Genomic DNA, 18,009 nt, shown 5'->3' on the forward strand with positions numbered 1-18,009 from the left:
ATTCATTTACCAAAATTTTTAAGGATAGGCCCATATTTACCCCTTCTCCAATATGAGCCCTCTTGTAGAAAATCTCTCTTTATTGTCAACAATAAGTAAAAAATTTCACAATAAAACAAATTAAATGCTTTATATAAAAAAAATCCACAATTGTAACATACTGACTGGTGGGTAGGGTATCATATGGTCGGTAATGTCCGACTATAAATTCATACTTGTTTATTAAATGGTTTATGCAACTAACCGGCTTAATGCATATTAGTTATAAAAATTTAAAACATAAAAATCTGCACTAAGTTAAGTTTTCTAAATGAATGTGGAAATTCCAGTTACAGATTTCTTAAAAATAACAATTAATAGGTGTATTCTGTCTATATTAATTTACCTAGAAACCGTGACATAAGATTGTCAGAACTTACAACGTTGTCAGTAAAATGTATAACAATCGTCTGAACTTACAATTTTTTAGCAACTTTGTCAGAATAAGCCTTACTGACAATATTGAAAGACAAAAGTTGTAAGTTTATACAGTTTTTAGAAATTTTCTGTAAATTTTACTGACAATGCTGTAAGATCTAATAATCGTGTGAACATAGCATAAAGATTTCATTTTTAAAAATAATTCTTATGTTTTTATAGAAAATTTTTAATTGATTAAAAATTTTTATTCAAGAAAATAAATTTTTCGGAACGAATTTTCGTCATCAGATATAGAACACACTAAAGTATATAAAAATACGCACAATCAGTGCGTATGACGAAATTCGTCGTACGTAACGAACTGTGCAATAATTAATTGGGGAAAATTGTTTTAAGACCAATTCTGGAAGCCCGAATTTTTTAAAATTTGGCGGTTGTGAGTACAGCTAATGACAATACAATATTATATTCGAATATTCTAAGTTATGTTCGAAAAAATTTTTATGGTCTTAAAATAATCTCTGTGTCATAAAAACTAAAAATAAAATTTTCGAAAATTTGAACTTAAGTTCGAAAAATTTTTAAAGCAATTAAAACCATTTCTGGTGGCCCGAAATGTCTGAAATTTGGCAGTTTGAAGTACACTTGATGACACTACAATGCTATGTTGTAATATTTAAAATTAAGTTCGAAAATTCGAAGTAATGTTTGAAAAAATTGAATAGCTGTTAAAATAATCTCAAAATTAGGGATATTAACAAAAATATAGTTTTAGTTTTATTCGAGGTCAATTTCTTCTAATTTCGAAATAATGTTCGATTAAATGTTAAAATTATCTCAAAATCGTGGAGATTCACAAAAATATAATTTTTGTTCCTTTTGCTTACTTTTTTCAATTTTGAACAAACAAATTTTGAAACGAATTCGAAAGTACGAATAATTTGATTGTGTTCTATTCGATGAATTTACATAACATTTTTATTCCATTTTATTGAATTTTGATTTATATTCTATTTTCTTAAATAGGCATTTTGAATAAAATTTTCAATCTTTAAAAGAGCAAATTCGAAATTATTTCCATGAAGTAAATTCTACTTCTTTTCCCTTTTTTAGGATTTTTTTTTAGCATGGCGTATTATTATAATATATTTTCATTTTTATTAAGATTATTTCTGATAATTTTTTTTTTTTAATTTTTCGATAAATTTTTATTAAATTTTATTTTGATTTATATTCTATTTTCTTAAATATTTTCAATAAAATGTTAAAATTTTAAAAGAAAATGATTAAATTTGATATTACTTCCATGAAGTAAATTCTACTTCTCTTTCACATTTTTAGAGGTTTTTTTTTTTTTTTTTTTTTGCGTACTAATATAATATTTTAAGAACATTAAAAAAGAAAATTTATAAAAAAATTTAGTTAAATTTTTAACACTTTTATTCAATTTTTAGTGAATTTTGTTTTATATTCTATTTTCTTAAATATTTTCAATAAAATGATCAATCTTTTGAAGAAGATGATTGAGTAAATTTGATATTAAAGAAAAATTAAATATTTTTACGAAATTTATTTAAAAATTTATTTATTTTCAATGAGTAGATATTTTCCATCAAACTATTCTTATAAGAGTAGGAAATACGAGTGTGGTAACAAAAGTTATTTGTACGATTTTTTATCGGTATTAGTTTTCAGATTATAAGGACTGTTGATAAAATTGATTTTAGGAAGGGAAACCATTATAATTTTCTCTTCATATCTTAATTACAAAACTCTTTCTCATATGATCGAAAAACTTCACCACAAAATATGTTTAGTTTATTTTAGAGAGGAGCTAGACCAATTACCGGAAAACCGAAAGGGTTATTTCTAAATTATGGGACTTTTTTCGATTTAGAATTCATAATTTTACATCTAATTTAGCATAACTAATAAATTAGATTATTTTTAGTTTGATATTTATTTGCTTACTAGCTTGATTTTTGCGGATCTACTAACTACCAAAAGTCATATGAGAAATAAACAATAAATAAACTCCACCCCCACCCCTTTCCCCTCTTGCACTGATTGTGTTGTCATCGTCTTTGTATACACTCCATTAATAGTTGATGAAAACAAAACACACACAACGGCAGCAAAAAAATATATAATTATGTATGAACTATTGTTGTTGTTTTTATGTGTATGACTTTTTTTCAATATTTTATGCTCTCTTTTTCTCTCTCTCTCTCTCTTTGACAGAAAAACGAACGAGGAGTATTTTTGTGTTATTACTTTTCGTTGTTGTTGTTTTCTTACATTCAGTGTAAAGTGTTTTCATCTTTTATTTTTGTTGGTTCCTCTTTGATTGTGAATTTTTCAAGCGAACTCTTGTGTGCGTGCATCGCCCTCGACTTGGATTTTAAGTTCTCATACAAAAAAAAAGCAGCAACAATAGACAAAAGAAACCTAAATAACTTGTACAAAAACAAAAAAGAAAAAAACTGAATAAAAAAATCAAAGAAAAACGTAGGTATGTGTTGTTGTATGTACCTAATACAGACAGTAAATAAAAACACTTTGTAGTAATTATACAAATCTAGAGAAAAGCAAGCAAAATTTATTAAAAACTTTTTTAATCATCATGTAAAATAAAACCTTCGTAAATAATTTGTTAGTATTAACTACGAGAATTGAAAATTATAGCAAAATAAACAAAATTACTCTTCATATTTGTATTTCTTAATATATTAAGTGCAGTCTGTACACAGCAGTTCGACGGGACAGTCCCGAACTGACCACTTAACCTACCACTTGTGGTGGCCCCTAGCCACCTGACTACCTAGGTGACCAACCATTTTAACATGGGCTTGTCCTACGAGGAAGTCAATCGTCACTCTACACCCTACAAAGAGACAGTAAAGAGACGATTGCCTCCGCTCTCGCTTACAAAGGGGATACTAAAGTGACGACTGTCTTTATTCTCGTTTACAAAGAGTTTATTTGTGACGAAATACTAAAAACATACGAATTAGAGTCAGCCAGGTGGTAATTTCAAGTTTCTACTCTCTAGAATACTATGGGACAATAATGTGACGATTGACCCGAAAGATATAAATTTGAGTAAATCAGATGGTGGCATATTAGTAGAAAGTAATAATCATTTCTCCAAAAGATGTAAAATACCTACTTTCGGAAATTCAAAGAGTATAATCTCTAGGTTACTTGAGGACAGTAAAGAGACGACTGTCTCCGCTCCCGCTTACAAAGAGGGCACTAAAGTGACGACTGTCTTCATTCTTGATTACAAAGGGTACATTCGTGACGAATGACCCAAAACATACGTATTACGATCATCCAGGAGGTTAACTATTAGAGGAAATAGCTGTCTTTTTCATATGTATTGACTCTTTGTCGAACTGCTGGGTATTGCCCCGTTTTCAAATGTTTTCTTATATTATTTTAACTCAATTTTTCTGGTTAACAATTCGGTCCTTTTTAAAATTTGTTTGTTAGTTTAATCTAAAGAGAAGAAATAATGTTTTTGTATGTTGTGATATCAGTGTTGCCATATTAGGACATACCTACATAGGTAATTAAAAAAAGCCTAACTTTTGGTCCAATCTGTTTCTACTTTAAAATAATGTCAAAAAAAGAAAACATTTTTTTTAAATTTTGTGTGACAAAAATTTTGCCATATTTACTAAAAATATTTGTAAATTATATATTTGTGTTAGTTGATTCAAATTTGAAATAGCACATAAACTTCATCAGTCATATTTTTTCGTGCTATTATTTTTTAATATATGACTTTATGACGGCAGTGTGAATCCCCCAAATAATTGTTGGGATCATACTGTGGGTTCGCAATGGGATATCGCTATGTTATAAAAAAGATTAGACCTTTATATTTAGCTTTTACTTGTATTTATTCTTTGTCCATTTTTAGAATAAGCGCAGCAACGTTTTAATGTTTTTAAAGTCAAGATGCTAACATCTTGATGTCAAAAAACGCGAACTCGAACATCAAAGGCACTAATGAAGTCTAAAGAGAAGAATTTATATTTACAAATTAAAAACGTTCTATGTAATGAAAGCTGAATTAAAAATCGATTTGAAAATCTATTACTGCCCCTTGGAATTATAGAACGTTAAAACGACAAAGATCCTATTACCATAATGACATCAGTATGAGGAGCCTTTTCTGAATGAGCAGATCTTTAGACACTAATGAAGTCTAAAGATAAGGAAACTCTAGGAATTTAACCTTACAAATGAAAAACGTTCTAGGTAACGAAGGTTGAAATAAAAATGGATTTCAATATCCATTACTGTCCCTCGGAATTATGCAACGTTGAATAGAATAATAAAGATTTTTTTACCATAATAACAACAGTACGAGAAGCCTGCTCATTTAGAGCAGATCGAAGATTAACGTTTTCAGGCGAATAAAGAGCAGGTTGATTGCATGCAACTCTGAAGCAGTTTCTTTGTCATTTTAAAATATTAAATTCTAATATCTAATTTAATTATATTTACATTACTCTGAAAGTAACACGCCTGGCAAACAGAAAACATTGTTACAGCGTAACTCTTACACATCAATAATATATAGATATGTATTTTCAAAATGAAAATCGAGTAACATAAAGTATAATAAATACAAGTAGAAATTGTGTGGTAACTCTTTTCAATTTACAATAAGAATTTAAAATAGTGGCAACTCGTTTAAGCTGGCTTAGCCGGCGGTCAGCCGCCGCCGATTTGAGTCATTTCGGCTTGTATCTTTGCGTGAAATTTGCGAAATTAGATGAAATTTTGTAAACATTGAACAGCTGTTCCATATAAAATCCATTATTGTGAATGAATTGTTTCTAACAAGTTCACTATATCAACTTTCCCTTGGGGGGAAATGAAAATTTCAAGGGAACAAAATTTTCACTTCTATTGGCGATAGGGGTCAATTATTGAGTTATTTATGTCTTAGCTTATCGATACATTTGTGGGTACTATAAACAGAAGCACCACGGATTTTCTTTTTCTCAACATTTTCATTCATCTGCTTTGTAAATGTATTTTTTTTTATTTATTAATGATTCAACGTTTTTTTCTTGTTTTGTTTTCATTTGTGTTGGTTTTAACTAATTTTAAGATGGCAACACTGCTACAAAAAATAAACTCAAAAACAAATATAATACAATAGCAGAGTAAAACAAGCAAAATTTCCATTGTGTAGACGACAATCGATGTTATCGTTGCCGTCGTGTGTCGTTGCTCATTCGTTGGGCAGTCAGTAGTCGTCAGTCGTATACGGTTGTTAACATTTTGCTTAAAAAATATTCTTTCTATATTGAATATTTTTGCAATAAAGATATTTTCTACATTAAATAATTTTTTATAGATACTTAAATAAAAGTAAAGTGAAATAAATGTTAAATATTAAGAATAAATTTAAAAAACAAAATTTAGTGTGAAAAATATTAAAAAAAAGAATTATAAAACAAAAAATGAAAATGTTATTAAAACAATGATAACTAATATAAAAGAAAGAATTGATTTCTGAAATATATAAATGTTTGTCGTCATCATAACATCATCATTATCATTATCATCATTCATCTATTACACAAAAGTCGTCTACGGTTGGTTGCTACTTCATACATGTATGAAAAAAAATCAAACACACATAAATAAAAGAAAACAACAACAGTGTTTAGCTAAACTTTATAATATTTGTATACACAAACAAACTCACTTGTTTTAATAAGAAGAGTGTTATATTTTTGTATGTTATTTTTTGCTGTCTACGTCGATGAATTTTAACGATACCACCAAAATAATAATAAAAAAACAAATTGAGTTTTTGTTAGTTGTTTTGCTTTGCTCTACTCAAATTACTCTCTTCTTGCTCGCACTCACTCACTCCCTGCAAATTTAACTAATATAATTTTGCTCTTATTTACATTCTCCTTTTTGTATTGTTGTTATTTTTTTGACAAGTTTAGTAGTAAATTCTTAAAAAAAAATAAATCAAAATAAAAACATAAAAGAATTTCTTAACAAAAATATCAACAGCAGCATTTTAATAAAATATTTTTTTTTAGTTAACAATAATTTTAAAACGTGTACCTACGATGGGTCGTTCATTCGGCAACAATTCGTTATAGGTACCTAGTTAAACAAAACAAAAAAAAAAACAAAGTGAAAATGCGCGTGTGAGAATTAAATTATAAAAAGAAATTTAATAATACATATTCAACAAAAAAGTATACAACGACCTACGTATAATAAAATTTTTGTTATTGTGGTCATTTATATTTTTAAATGAATTTCATTTATTTACAAAAAAATACTTATTTTAGTGTTGTATTTTAATTTAAAAAAAGTAAATAACAGGCAAACGTAAAATACAAGTGAATCAACAATAACAAATTTAAAAAGAAAATAATAAACAAAATTCCAAAGATAAAAAACAAAAGCAAAAAAATACCTACAAAAAAACCTCAATTCACCTCCTTCTCACATATTAACACATCTTTATCTCTCTTTCTCCTTCAACAGATGTCTCTTTATATTCGTGCACCATCTCTCAAATTATGAGCGAAACTTTACATTTTAAATCAAAACAATATAACAGTGTGCGAATGTGTGTGTTTTACTACATTACTGTTGTAATGAATAAATATAACAGCAAATAAAAATAATAATTAATAATAAATAAATATATAAAAAAAAGAATAAGTACAAAATCTAAATGTATTACAAAATCGCCTTCTTCTTCCAATTGTTATGAAAAAAGAAAAAAAAAAACAAGAAGAATTTTATAAATTTACAAATTTGCCTCGTAAACAATTAAGACTCTCGGAACAACAGCATAAACAACTAAAATTTTCATATAAAAAAAAAAATAAACGTAACCATTTGGAGAAAAAAAAACAATAACATTGTTATTTTATTGCTAACTTTGCCAATCATCTATAGTTATCATCTTTAAATAAAAAAAAAAATAGAACAAAACCAACAACAAACTAAAAATTTATATCAACAATTGAGAAAATGAGGAGCTGTTGTATTGCAAACAAAATCTATGAACTATGACGCATCAATCACATCAGACTAACGGCGCTAGTTTGGAGGATTGCCATACAAACTTTTTTGCCTTGGTGAGTAGTATGTTTTGTTTTTTAATTTATTTTAATTAAGAATGTTTAAAAATTTAAATGTTTTGTAAAAAAACGATTCCGAATTGTAGTTCATGTCTTTAATCTCTTAGGGCAGGTATTTGAGTTGCCAACTAATAATCAGATTAGTTAAACTAAAAGTAATATGATTCTGATATTATTCCCCTTTGATGTTTTTAATTACAAGATTAAACATCGTAGTATTGCCATACAAAACAATAGAAAACGTCATTGTTTGTTATCAAAACAAGGCATGTTTTATAAAAAAGAAGACAATTGTAAATGTAATAAGAAAATTAATGAAAACTGAAATTTGAAACAAAAAAACATATTCACCTTCTTTCGCCAATCGTTATTTCACGTGAAATATATTCCCATTTCAAATTTTTCGTTCACTCACTTTTTGGTCGTGAAATAAATTCCCCTGTTGTGGATTTTGTTGATAGAATTTTGTAAACATTGAACAGCTGTTCCATACAAAATAAACTATTGTGAATAAATTGTTCACAACAAGTTTACAAAAGTAAAGTTACTTATTATCTTAGTTTAACTGAGTGTAATTGGCCAATTAAACTCAAGCTATAAGTAAGAAAATGCAATTAACAAAAACAATAAAACAATGATTTCGGAAGAATAAAAACATAATATTTTAAGTAAATTGCAATTTTCTGATTAGTTTTGTTTTATTAATTATTGTTTTAAATGTTTATTCCATTTTACAAAAGTATTGTTTGCAAAAAACAGCTGTCCATTGTTTATATTTTTGAGTGAAAGCTTGGCAATACTAACAAAGTTAACTGAGCTTAAATCTAAAATTGAAAAACACAATTATCGTTTAAAGTCCGGCTAAATTTGTTGCGAGTTTTATCTAACAGCAAGATAAGCCTAGTTTAACTGATGAGTAAGAAACCTGCCCTAAGTATTTAAAAACAACTTTCGAGGATTAATTTTAATTTAATACCTAATCCTTCATCTAAAGATTGGCCCTAAACTTCTTAATCTAATGTTTATGAAAAGTATATTAAATTTTATAGTATCGACTAAAAATAGATCTTTTCTAGAGTATCTGCTATTGATTGATCTAGTATCGCTTCAATAGTTATATATATAGTAACTCGATTATAAGTTGATCTTGATTATTCACCTATTGTTTAATATATTAACCCCTATAGATAATAATCATTTTGCGTTCTCTAACTTTTTGAAAAAAATGCCCCTGTTGTGAAATTTGTTGATAGAATTTTGTAAACATTAAACAGCTGTTCCATACAAATTGAACTATTGTGAATGAATTGTTTACAACAAGTTCAAAAACTCTCAGACCATAGATTCATTAACAGTCTGTCGACTTGATATTAATCAAAGTCTTTCGATTATATAGTTGATTTAAAGTCTATAGTGATCTTTCCATTAAAATTTGATCTTTAGTCTTTCTACTATATATTGAACTATATTATCTTCATAGACTGATCTTTAGTCTTTCGTCTATAGATTGATCTATAGCGAATCGATTATAAATTGATCTTTAGCCTTTCGACTAAATGTTGATTTATAATAGTCTTTCGAAGACTTTAGTGAATACTAATTAATATATATTATGTTTAAATCTATTACATTTCTGGCAACACCATCTTTCATCTTGCTTCCTCTCTTTTAAGTACTATTTCTATTTTCTTTTTATGTTATATATATTATTGTTTTTGTATTTGTGTGTTTATATTTTTATTAAAAAAAATTATATATATATATATTTTCTTTAAGTAACAACTTGTTTTAAACTTGTTTGTCTAGTTTGTGGTAAGAAGAAAAACAAATACACTTAGGAATAATAATGTATGTTGTTGTTGTATTTTTCTTTCTTATTTTATACATGTGAATGAGTTTGTCAAATAATATATAAATAAAAATATAACTGTTGCACAAAAAGAAAAAAAGAAAAAACGGAGAAACAACAACTAACTACAATAACAGGTGTTGGGTTTTTGTTTATTTGTAGCGTGTATGTTTTTTTATTGTTTCTTTTTTTGTTAGTTTGTTTTATTTTTGGTAAACTGTCATTTTATTATAAATAATAGGTGTGATATTGACCTCCTCTTTATTAATAAAAAGAAAAACTCGATAACATTGTACAAATGTTATTAAAATCAAATATTTATATTTTAACAACATTTTAGTTGTTTTACTTTGATTTAATTATGACATTGTATAGAGATATGTACATAAATTAGGATAATAACTATTAAATTCAAAACTTTGTCGGAAATATTTGGATAATGAACGGAGTATATAATAATTTATATCTATCGATAAATTTTGTATACATTTTCAAGATAAAAAGTTCAAAGGAATTAATATTAGAATGTAAATAGTCTAGATCATAGACTATATAAAACAATAGACTAGATTATACACTAGACTATAAACTAGACTATAAAATAGACTAGACTATTGACTAGACTATAGACTATAATATAGACTAGACTATAGACTAGACTATAGACTAGACTATAGACTAGACTATAGACTAGACTATAGACTAGACTATAGACTAGACTATAGACTAGACTATAGACTAGACTATAGACTAGACTATAGACTAGACTATAGACTAGACTATAGACTAGACTATAGACTAGACTATAGACTAGACTATAGACTAGACTATAAACTAGACTATAGACTAGACTATAGACTAGACTATAGACTCTACAATAGACCAGACTATACACTAGACCGTATATTAGATTATAGATTAGGCTATAGTATATACAAAAGCCTAGACTAAATGATCGACTATTTACAATAGATTAGACTATAGACAAGATTTTACTAGACTATAGACTAGGTAGACACAATAGTTTATAGACTACACTACAGACTTGTCTGTCGGCACCTTTTTAAAAGTTTGTTTTTCGATTTCCAAAAGTAAAATTCCCATGCCTGTTATTTATAAAAGCTATATTATAGAATTACGATATAGAGGAAGAGATACAGTAAATTTTAAAATTTTACTAAAAAAAGAGCAAAAATTATACAAAACAAAAAAACAAATCGGATAAATAGATGTGATAAAACAAGTTATAATAAACAAAAAAATACAATTTTTTGATAAATGCTGACTTTTGATTTTTATTAATAATTTTTCTTTTCTTTATTCCAGACTGATTTATGCGGTATAAAATGGCGCAAATTTGTTAACAATGAGCGACCAAATGCATCCAGTGATCCACTGGATGATCCCATCTTACGCTCCTATTCAAGATGTATGCAAGCAGACATTCTATGTGTTTGGAGACGTGTTCAGTCTACCAGACAAGATAACTCGGATCCAAGTGCAATGTTTGATGTTAACACCTCAAAAGTACATCCACCTCTATCGCTAGCGGCCGCCAAAGAATTATGGATATTTTGGTATGGCGAAGAGCCAGATCTTGCCGATCTGGTGGATGCGGAATTATTAAAAGTGGCTGGTAAGTGAAAATGTTGTATACTTCTATTAAGTGGCAAATCAAAGGTAATGGCTAAAATTTCGCTTCATTTCAAGGCCATTCAGGAGGATGAATTTAATACAAATTAATAATATAGACATGTGTTTAGGTATATGTATGTGTACATAAACCCACCGGCTTTTAGTATTTTGAGTTTTTTTTATTCAATATTCTATGACGAAGAACAATGTTTTTGCCATTTTTTTGCCACCACCTCCAATCAACCAAATAACATATTTCTTTTCGACAGCGTCATGCTGTTTGCTTCATTCTCTTTATCGTCATGTTTTCTTATAAATTCTTTTTCGTTTCTTTTAAATTAACTTTTTCTGTTATGCACTCACGTTTTTATTTTCATGATTTGTTGTTGTTATGTTATAAGAAAAATATGTATATTTTCTGCCAGTTTGTTTTGATTTCTCTATTGATTGAAAATTGTCGAAGAGCGAAACCATAAAGGAATTGTCAAAGAAATTTGAGAGAAACATTTTAATTGAGTGAATTTCATCCATTTTTTTTAGTAAATAGAGCTGCTGGTCTTAAGAAAATTGTTTTTTTTTTGTTATTTTTATGTTTGTTTTTATTTTGGTGTTTTTTGGCAAAAGCAAACATTAAACAACACTAATACATTTATATGTATGCGAATGGTGGGTTAAGAATATGTATGTATATAAGTGCATATTTTTTGTTATAGTTTTGGAAGTAAATAACCCAGTTGCTTGACTTAACTTTATCAACATTTTTTTTTAGATAAATAGAATTTTATATTTTTATAACAATTGCGTTTAAAATAATTTATTGTAAAAGAAATTAATTAAAGAGTAATGAATAGTACAATTAATAAAATTAGACTTAAGAAATTTATTTACTAACAACCGATATTTACAATAATATTGAAATAAATAAATTAACCCTTAAATGGGATTGCAAACGGGTATGTCCAAATTGGCATGTTTTTAAAACATTGGGGTCATTTTGACCCAAGGCCGTTTAAGGGTTAATCTATTTTTTTTCACTATTACCGTAAATATCGGTTGATAATAAATAAATTTCTTAAGTTTTATGATAATCTACCTAAAAATTTCGACTAGTTTCCATCAAAAAATTGCAAATATTACAAAATTTCACCTTTGACCTTTAAAGTTAATGGGTTAATGGCGTCCAAATTGCATGAAACTCTTGATTTTTATTTAAAAATATGTGGACTAACAAATTTACAAAATGTTTCATTTAAAATACACAACAACATAATAAAAAGGCTAATTTTGCAAAATATTACATAAAAATGGGTTTTTCTCGAAATCTGCTGAATCCAAATTGTAGTATAAAATTTTTTTTCTTCATACAAGCTTGGAGTACTCTAGTATTTATAAATATAAATAGCGGAGTCGATTAAGCTATGTCCGTCTGTCTGTCTGTCTGTTGAAATCAATTTTCTGAAGACTCCAGATATCTTCGATATCCAAATCTTCAATAATTCTGTCAGACATGCTTTCGAGAAGTTTCCTATTGAAAATCAGCAAAATCGGTCCATAAATAACTTAGATATGGGTCAAAATCTGAGACTACCTCTGAAAATTTCCTCAACAAATTATAAAAAAAGCATAAAAACAACAACAAGGAGATAAAGCAGTAATATGTTGGTAATACAGCTCATGTATGTTTGAGGGCGGTAATACAGTTTAACGGTGGTAGTACAGTACAACGGTTAATATTTGTTTGTGTATGTTATGTGTGACATGTGTGCAGAGATATAAAATAAATAAAATCTGTTTTTTTTTAAACATACTTGGTGAAGGGTATATAAGATTCGGCACAGCCGAATATAGAAATCTGACTTGTTATATGCAAAAGCAGGTTTATCGGTTGAGTTTTATCTATAGTCTGGTCTGTAGGCGTGACACTTGGCTGTTCTATAGGCGAGACTAAAGTGTGGTCTATAGGCGATAATAATGAGTCTCTATAGGCGAGACTATTAATTTGGTTTTTAGGCAAGACTATCACCCCTATCGCCAATGATTATTTCACGTGAAATATGTTTCCTTTTCACTTTTTTCGTTCACTAACTTTTTTGTCGTGAAAAAAATTCCTTTTGTTGATGGAATTTTGTAAACATTGAACAGCTGTTCCATACAAAATCAACCATTATGAATGAATTGTTCACAACAAGGTTCACGATAGCAATTTTCCCTTAGAGGGTAATGATAATTTCAAGGGAACAATAGGGGTGTATTAGTCTAGTCTATAGGCGAGACTATTAGTCTGGTCTATAGGCGAGACTATTAGTCTTGTCTATAGGCGAGACTATTAGCCTGGTCTATAGGCGAGACTATTTGTCTGGTCTATATGCGAGACTATTAGTCTGGTCTATGATAACTTATCACCCGCCATGACTAATATTTATATTGTAAGGATGACGAACGTAAACCTAGTGTTAATAGGTACGTTACGGTACATTGTCATAGTTTAGGTAGGTTAGGTTTACTTTTGAATGTCAGATAACAAGTATTTGTATAAAATATACATTGAAAATATTTACTTTTTTTGTACACATATTCGTACAACTTGTAATTACCTTGAAGATTAAAAAATAATAATTAACTTTTCTTAGTGTAGTATATTTAACAAAATACAACAGAAAGTTAGTTGTACGTTTGTTCACTAAATATCTGTATGAAAAATTGTATACGATGGCTAATAATATTTATTCGCATTATAGTATGAAGCTTATTTTTTATTTTGCCAATATGTATGCAAGTTCGGTCTCGTCCCGTTCCGTCTCTGTGTAGCGTATACATATTTATATTTCTTTTGAGGTTATTCAACCTGTTTTGCATTGTTTTTTTTTACCTGATGTTGATGTATTAAACATTAAACTTAAAATGGAAGACATTCATGAGAAAAGTAAAAACAAAATAATAAAACACAATTACAAACATTTTACTTTAGATCAGTCAACTTAAATTAAAATTATTAAGTAAAATAGTTATATATTATTGAAGTAACGTGCGAAGATTTAGGACTTGCATAAAATTTTTGAGTTTTATTATAAAAGATCTCTGTTTAAAGATTAGAACAAGTTTGTATTTTATCTACAAACTAGAAAAATTATGTATTTATAATACTTCATTTAGGGCTGGTTTCTTACTAGGGTTCTATAAATCGACTTTCGAATAATCGAACAATCGACTTTTTGTCGAAAAAAGTCGAAAAGTCGAAGTCGACTATTTTGTTCTAAAAAAGTCGATAACTCGACTATCGTCAACGAAAAAAGTCGAAAAGTCGACTTTGTAAATAAGAGTCGGAAAAAGTCGAAATGTCGGAAAGTCGAAAAAAAGTCGAAATGTCGGAAAGTCGGAAAAAGGCGAAAAAAAAGTCGGATAAAGTCGGAAAAAGTCGAAAGAAGTCGAAAAATTCGGTAAAAGTCGAAAATAGTCGCAAAAAGTCGGAAAAAGTCGAAAATAGAAAGAAGTCGAAAAAAAACTCAAAAAATTGCAACAAATAGACACAAATTTTTTTATTAATAATAATAAATTTTTATTAATAATAATATAATAATGTTAAATGGCAACATTTTAAATTTAAGTCGAAAAAAGTCGGAAAGTCGAAAATAGTCGAAAAAAGTCAAAAGTCGGAAATAGTCGAAAAGTATAAAAGTCGACTTTTTATTAAATGAAAAAAGTCGACTATTTATAAAATATTAAAAGTCGGAAAGTCGAAAAATCGACTTTTTATTAAATGAAAAAAGTCGAAAAGTCAAAAAATCGACTTTTAACTAAATGCAAAAAGTCGAAAAGTCGACTTTTCATAAAATGCAAAAAGTCGAAAAGTAGACTTTTCGTTTCAACTATAGAACCCTATTTCTTACTACTTAGTAAAACTGGGCTTAACTTGCTGTTAGATTAAACTTAGAACAAATTTAGGCGGACTTTAACAAATATGGATTTAAGTTTAGTTAACTTTGTTAGTATTGCCAACTTTTCACTTAAAAACATAAACAATGAACAGCTGTTTTTTTTTTTTTTGCAAACAATACTTTTATAAAATGAAAAATTTTAGAAAAATGTTAAACATTTAAAACAATAGTAAATAAAACAAAACAAATCAGAAAATTTACTGCAATTTACTTAAAATATTAAGTTTTTGTTCTTCCGAAATCATTGTTTTATTGTTTTTGTTAATTGTGTTTTCTCACTTATAACTTAAGTTTAATTGGTCAAAAACACTCAGTTAAACTAAGACAAATAGGTAACGTTACTGTTTACTGAAAAATCTAAAACATATATTAAACTAGGTTTAAACAAAAAGTGTAGATTATCTTTATCTGAAAAACCCGCTATTGATGTATTTACAATATCTAGATCATTTCAAGATTCTTAACATGATAGTATGTTTATTACATAAGAAATACGTAAAACATGCAAAAACATAATAATTGAACTGTTGCTTTGAAATCGAATTTGAATTATTTTTGAATTTATTTAATTCATCAAAAATTTACAAAATACTATATCAAACACAATATTAATACATATTTTTAAAGTTAAAAAAAAATTAATTGTATTTTAAAAAAATACCAAAGAAAAGTGGCAACATGGCTATTGCGTTGCGTGTGCGTTTTAATCGCAATTGTTGTTTCAACATAATCATTATAATGATTATTGTTGTTGTTGTTGTTGTTTGAGACTTTGCTTATAACAAACTAAGGCCTTAATATGAGAGTAAACACCTAACGTTAAAGTGTGATTAACTGTTTGAATGTAGGAAAGATGAAAACATGTAATTTCTTGTATTAGATGTTGACGAAATTTTTCAATGTCTAACCTACAGTCGTGTCTTTAATCTTTTATATATTCAAGGATATAGTCTAGTCTATAACAGAGTCTTTTACTGGATCTGTATTAGATGATATAGAATGGTATATAATAGAGAATATAGTCTTGTCTAAAACTAACTATAGGTTAATTATTAGTTAGGGTTTTTTGTTTGTCAGACTAGAATAAGCACAAAAATCTGGCCTATAGATGAGACTATATTTCGTATTTATATTCTGGTATATATGTATATGCAACGCTATAGTCTGGTCTACAAGAGAGACTTTAGTCTGGTCTACAAGAGAGATTTTAGTCTGGTCTAATGTAGAGACTTTAGTCTGGTCTAATGTAGAGACTATAGGATGATAAGATAGTCGAGATTATAGACTGGGCTACAGTAGAGTCTGCAATCTTGTCTAGGGTGGATCTATCGTCTGGTATGTAGACTATAGTCTGATCTATAGTGGAGTCTATATTTTGTGCCAGTGTTCTGTAAATTTCGTATCGACAAAAAATTATCTCGTCTTGTTTAAAACACACGTAATTCAAATATTTTTTGATTGTAATGTAATGTTAAACTTAACTTAAAAGTGGAAGACTCTAATAAATCCATATTTTCTTATCGACTCGAAAGTTACAGAAAGTTAAAAAGTCCAAAAGTAGAGATTTTAGTTCTTACTAACCTATACTATAGGTTAGTAGTAGGATTCTATAGCTGAAACGACTTTTTGACTTGTTGCATTTAGATAAATGGCGACATTTCGACTTTTTGCATTTTTTTTCATTTAAAGTCGACATTTAGACTTTCGAAGTATTTTATAAATAGTCGACTTTTCGACTATTTCTGACTTTTTTTGACTTTTCGACTATTTTTTAACTTTCCGACTATTTTAGAGTTTTTGACTTTTTTTCCACTTTTTAAAAATTTTTGACTTTATTTTACTATTTTCGAGTTTTTGAGTTTTTCCGACTTTTTTTGCCTTTTTCAGATTTTGTACAACTTTTTACGACGTTTCGACTTTTTTCGACTCAATTCGACTTTCCGACTTTTCGACTTTTATTTACAAAGTCGACTTTTTCACAAACGATAGTCGAGTTATCGACTTTTTTAGACAAAACGTCGATTGTTCGATTATTCGAAAGTAGTGTCATTGAGAACTATAGTCTGAACTATAATGAAGAATATTTTGGTAGAACAGATATAATCCCATTTTTCCACCCCTTAGATTTTTTTTTAGATTTTTCGACTAATATTTACAAAGTCGACTTTTTCTCAGACGATAGTCGAGTTATCGGTTTTTTTGGACAAAACGTCGACTGTTCGATTATTCGAAAGTAGTGTCATTGAGAAATATAGTCTGATCTATAATGAAGAATATTTTTGTAGAACAGATATATTCCCATTTTCCCACCCCTTAGATTCACGCCTAATCTTTAGGCTTACAGTAAAAGTTAAGACTTATTGACAATATGCAAAAAATATTAACAAAAACCCAAAAATTTGGCATCACTGCAGCAGCAGTCGTCATCTAAGCAACAAAAAACACAGCTGTCATTATTTACTTTTGTTTTGTTTTCATTTTTGTTTATTTGTTATAAGTTTGTGCAAAAATTTCTTAAAACTATATTAGGAAATATGTGGTTTTATCTCTCTCATAAAGAGAGAGAGATAGACATAAATTCAAGAGAATTTTAAATGTAAGCAAAGCACTCTTTTACATATTTTTTAATTGTTTTGTTTTAAAATTTTTAACATAATTTCAACTGAATTGTGTTTTTTTCCGCTGTCTTTAGATGACACCATTTTTTATAATATAAAATTTGGTTTCATTCATTGTTTTGAGATGGTAACTAAAAAAAGTTTGTACCTAGCTATTCGTCGTGTATTTGCATATTTACCTATTTAATTGTTCAAATTTTTTAGTTTGCCTGTTGGAATAAAAAGTTGGGGAATTTTTTTATTAGTTTATTTTCTTTAGTTTTGGAAAATTTAAATTGACTTTTTAAATGTTACAAAAAATAGGTATTCCCACTTAGAAAAAGCTTTTTTTTCCTTAAGTTCATTAACCGCATTGATATTCAAAAGAAACCACTGGTATTCACTGCTTTAATACATTTTTTTATATA

At 27.8% G+C, this 18,009-nt stretch overlaps 1 protein-coding gene across 17 annotated transcripts in view; it reads left to right on the forward strand.

The window, feature by feature from the left end:
- The window catches only part of LOC111676982 (mediator of RNA polymerase II transcription subunit 13), a 41,425-nt gene that overhangs the window by 2,566 nt on the left and 20,850 nt on the right, over nt 1-18,009 (forward strand). For 13 of the 17 annotated variants that reach the window (XM_046952385.1, XM_046952395.1, XM_046952398.1 and 10 more), the window contains exons 2-3: nt 6,961-7,562; nt 10,741-11,050. In XM_046952385.1, coding sequence (XP_046808341.1) covers nt 7,494-7,562; nt 10,741-11,050 — 379 coding nt within the window. In that variant the 5' untranslated portion in view covers nt 6,961-7,493. Of the gene's footprint in view, nt 1-3,622; nt 5,815-5,897; nt 6,063-6,547; nt 6,666-6,960; nt 7,563-10,740; nt 11,051-18,009 lie in introns of those variants that run through there. The other 4 variants (XM_046952391.1, XM_046952386.1, XM_046952387.1 and 1 more) reach the window with 4 other exon arrangements.

Source organism: Lucilia cuprina, chromosome 5, assembly GCF_022045245.1.
Source record: "Lucilia cuprina isolate Lc7/37 chromosome 5, ASM2204524v1, whole genome shotgun sequence".
In the NCBI taxonomy this organism is placed as follows: domain Eukaryota; kingdom Metazoa; phylum Arthropoda; class Insecta; order Diptera; family Calliphoridae; genus Lucilia; species Lucilia cuprina.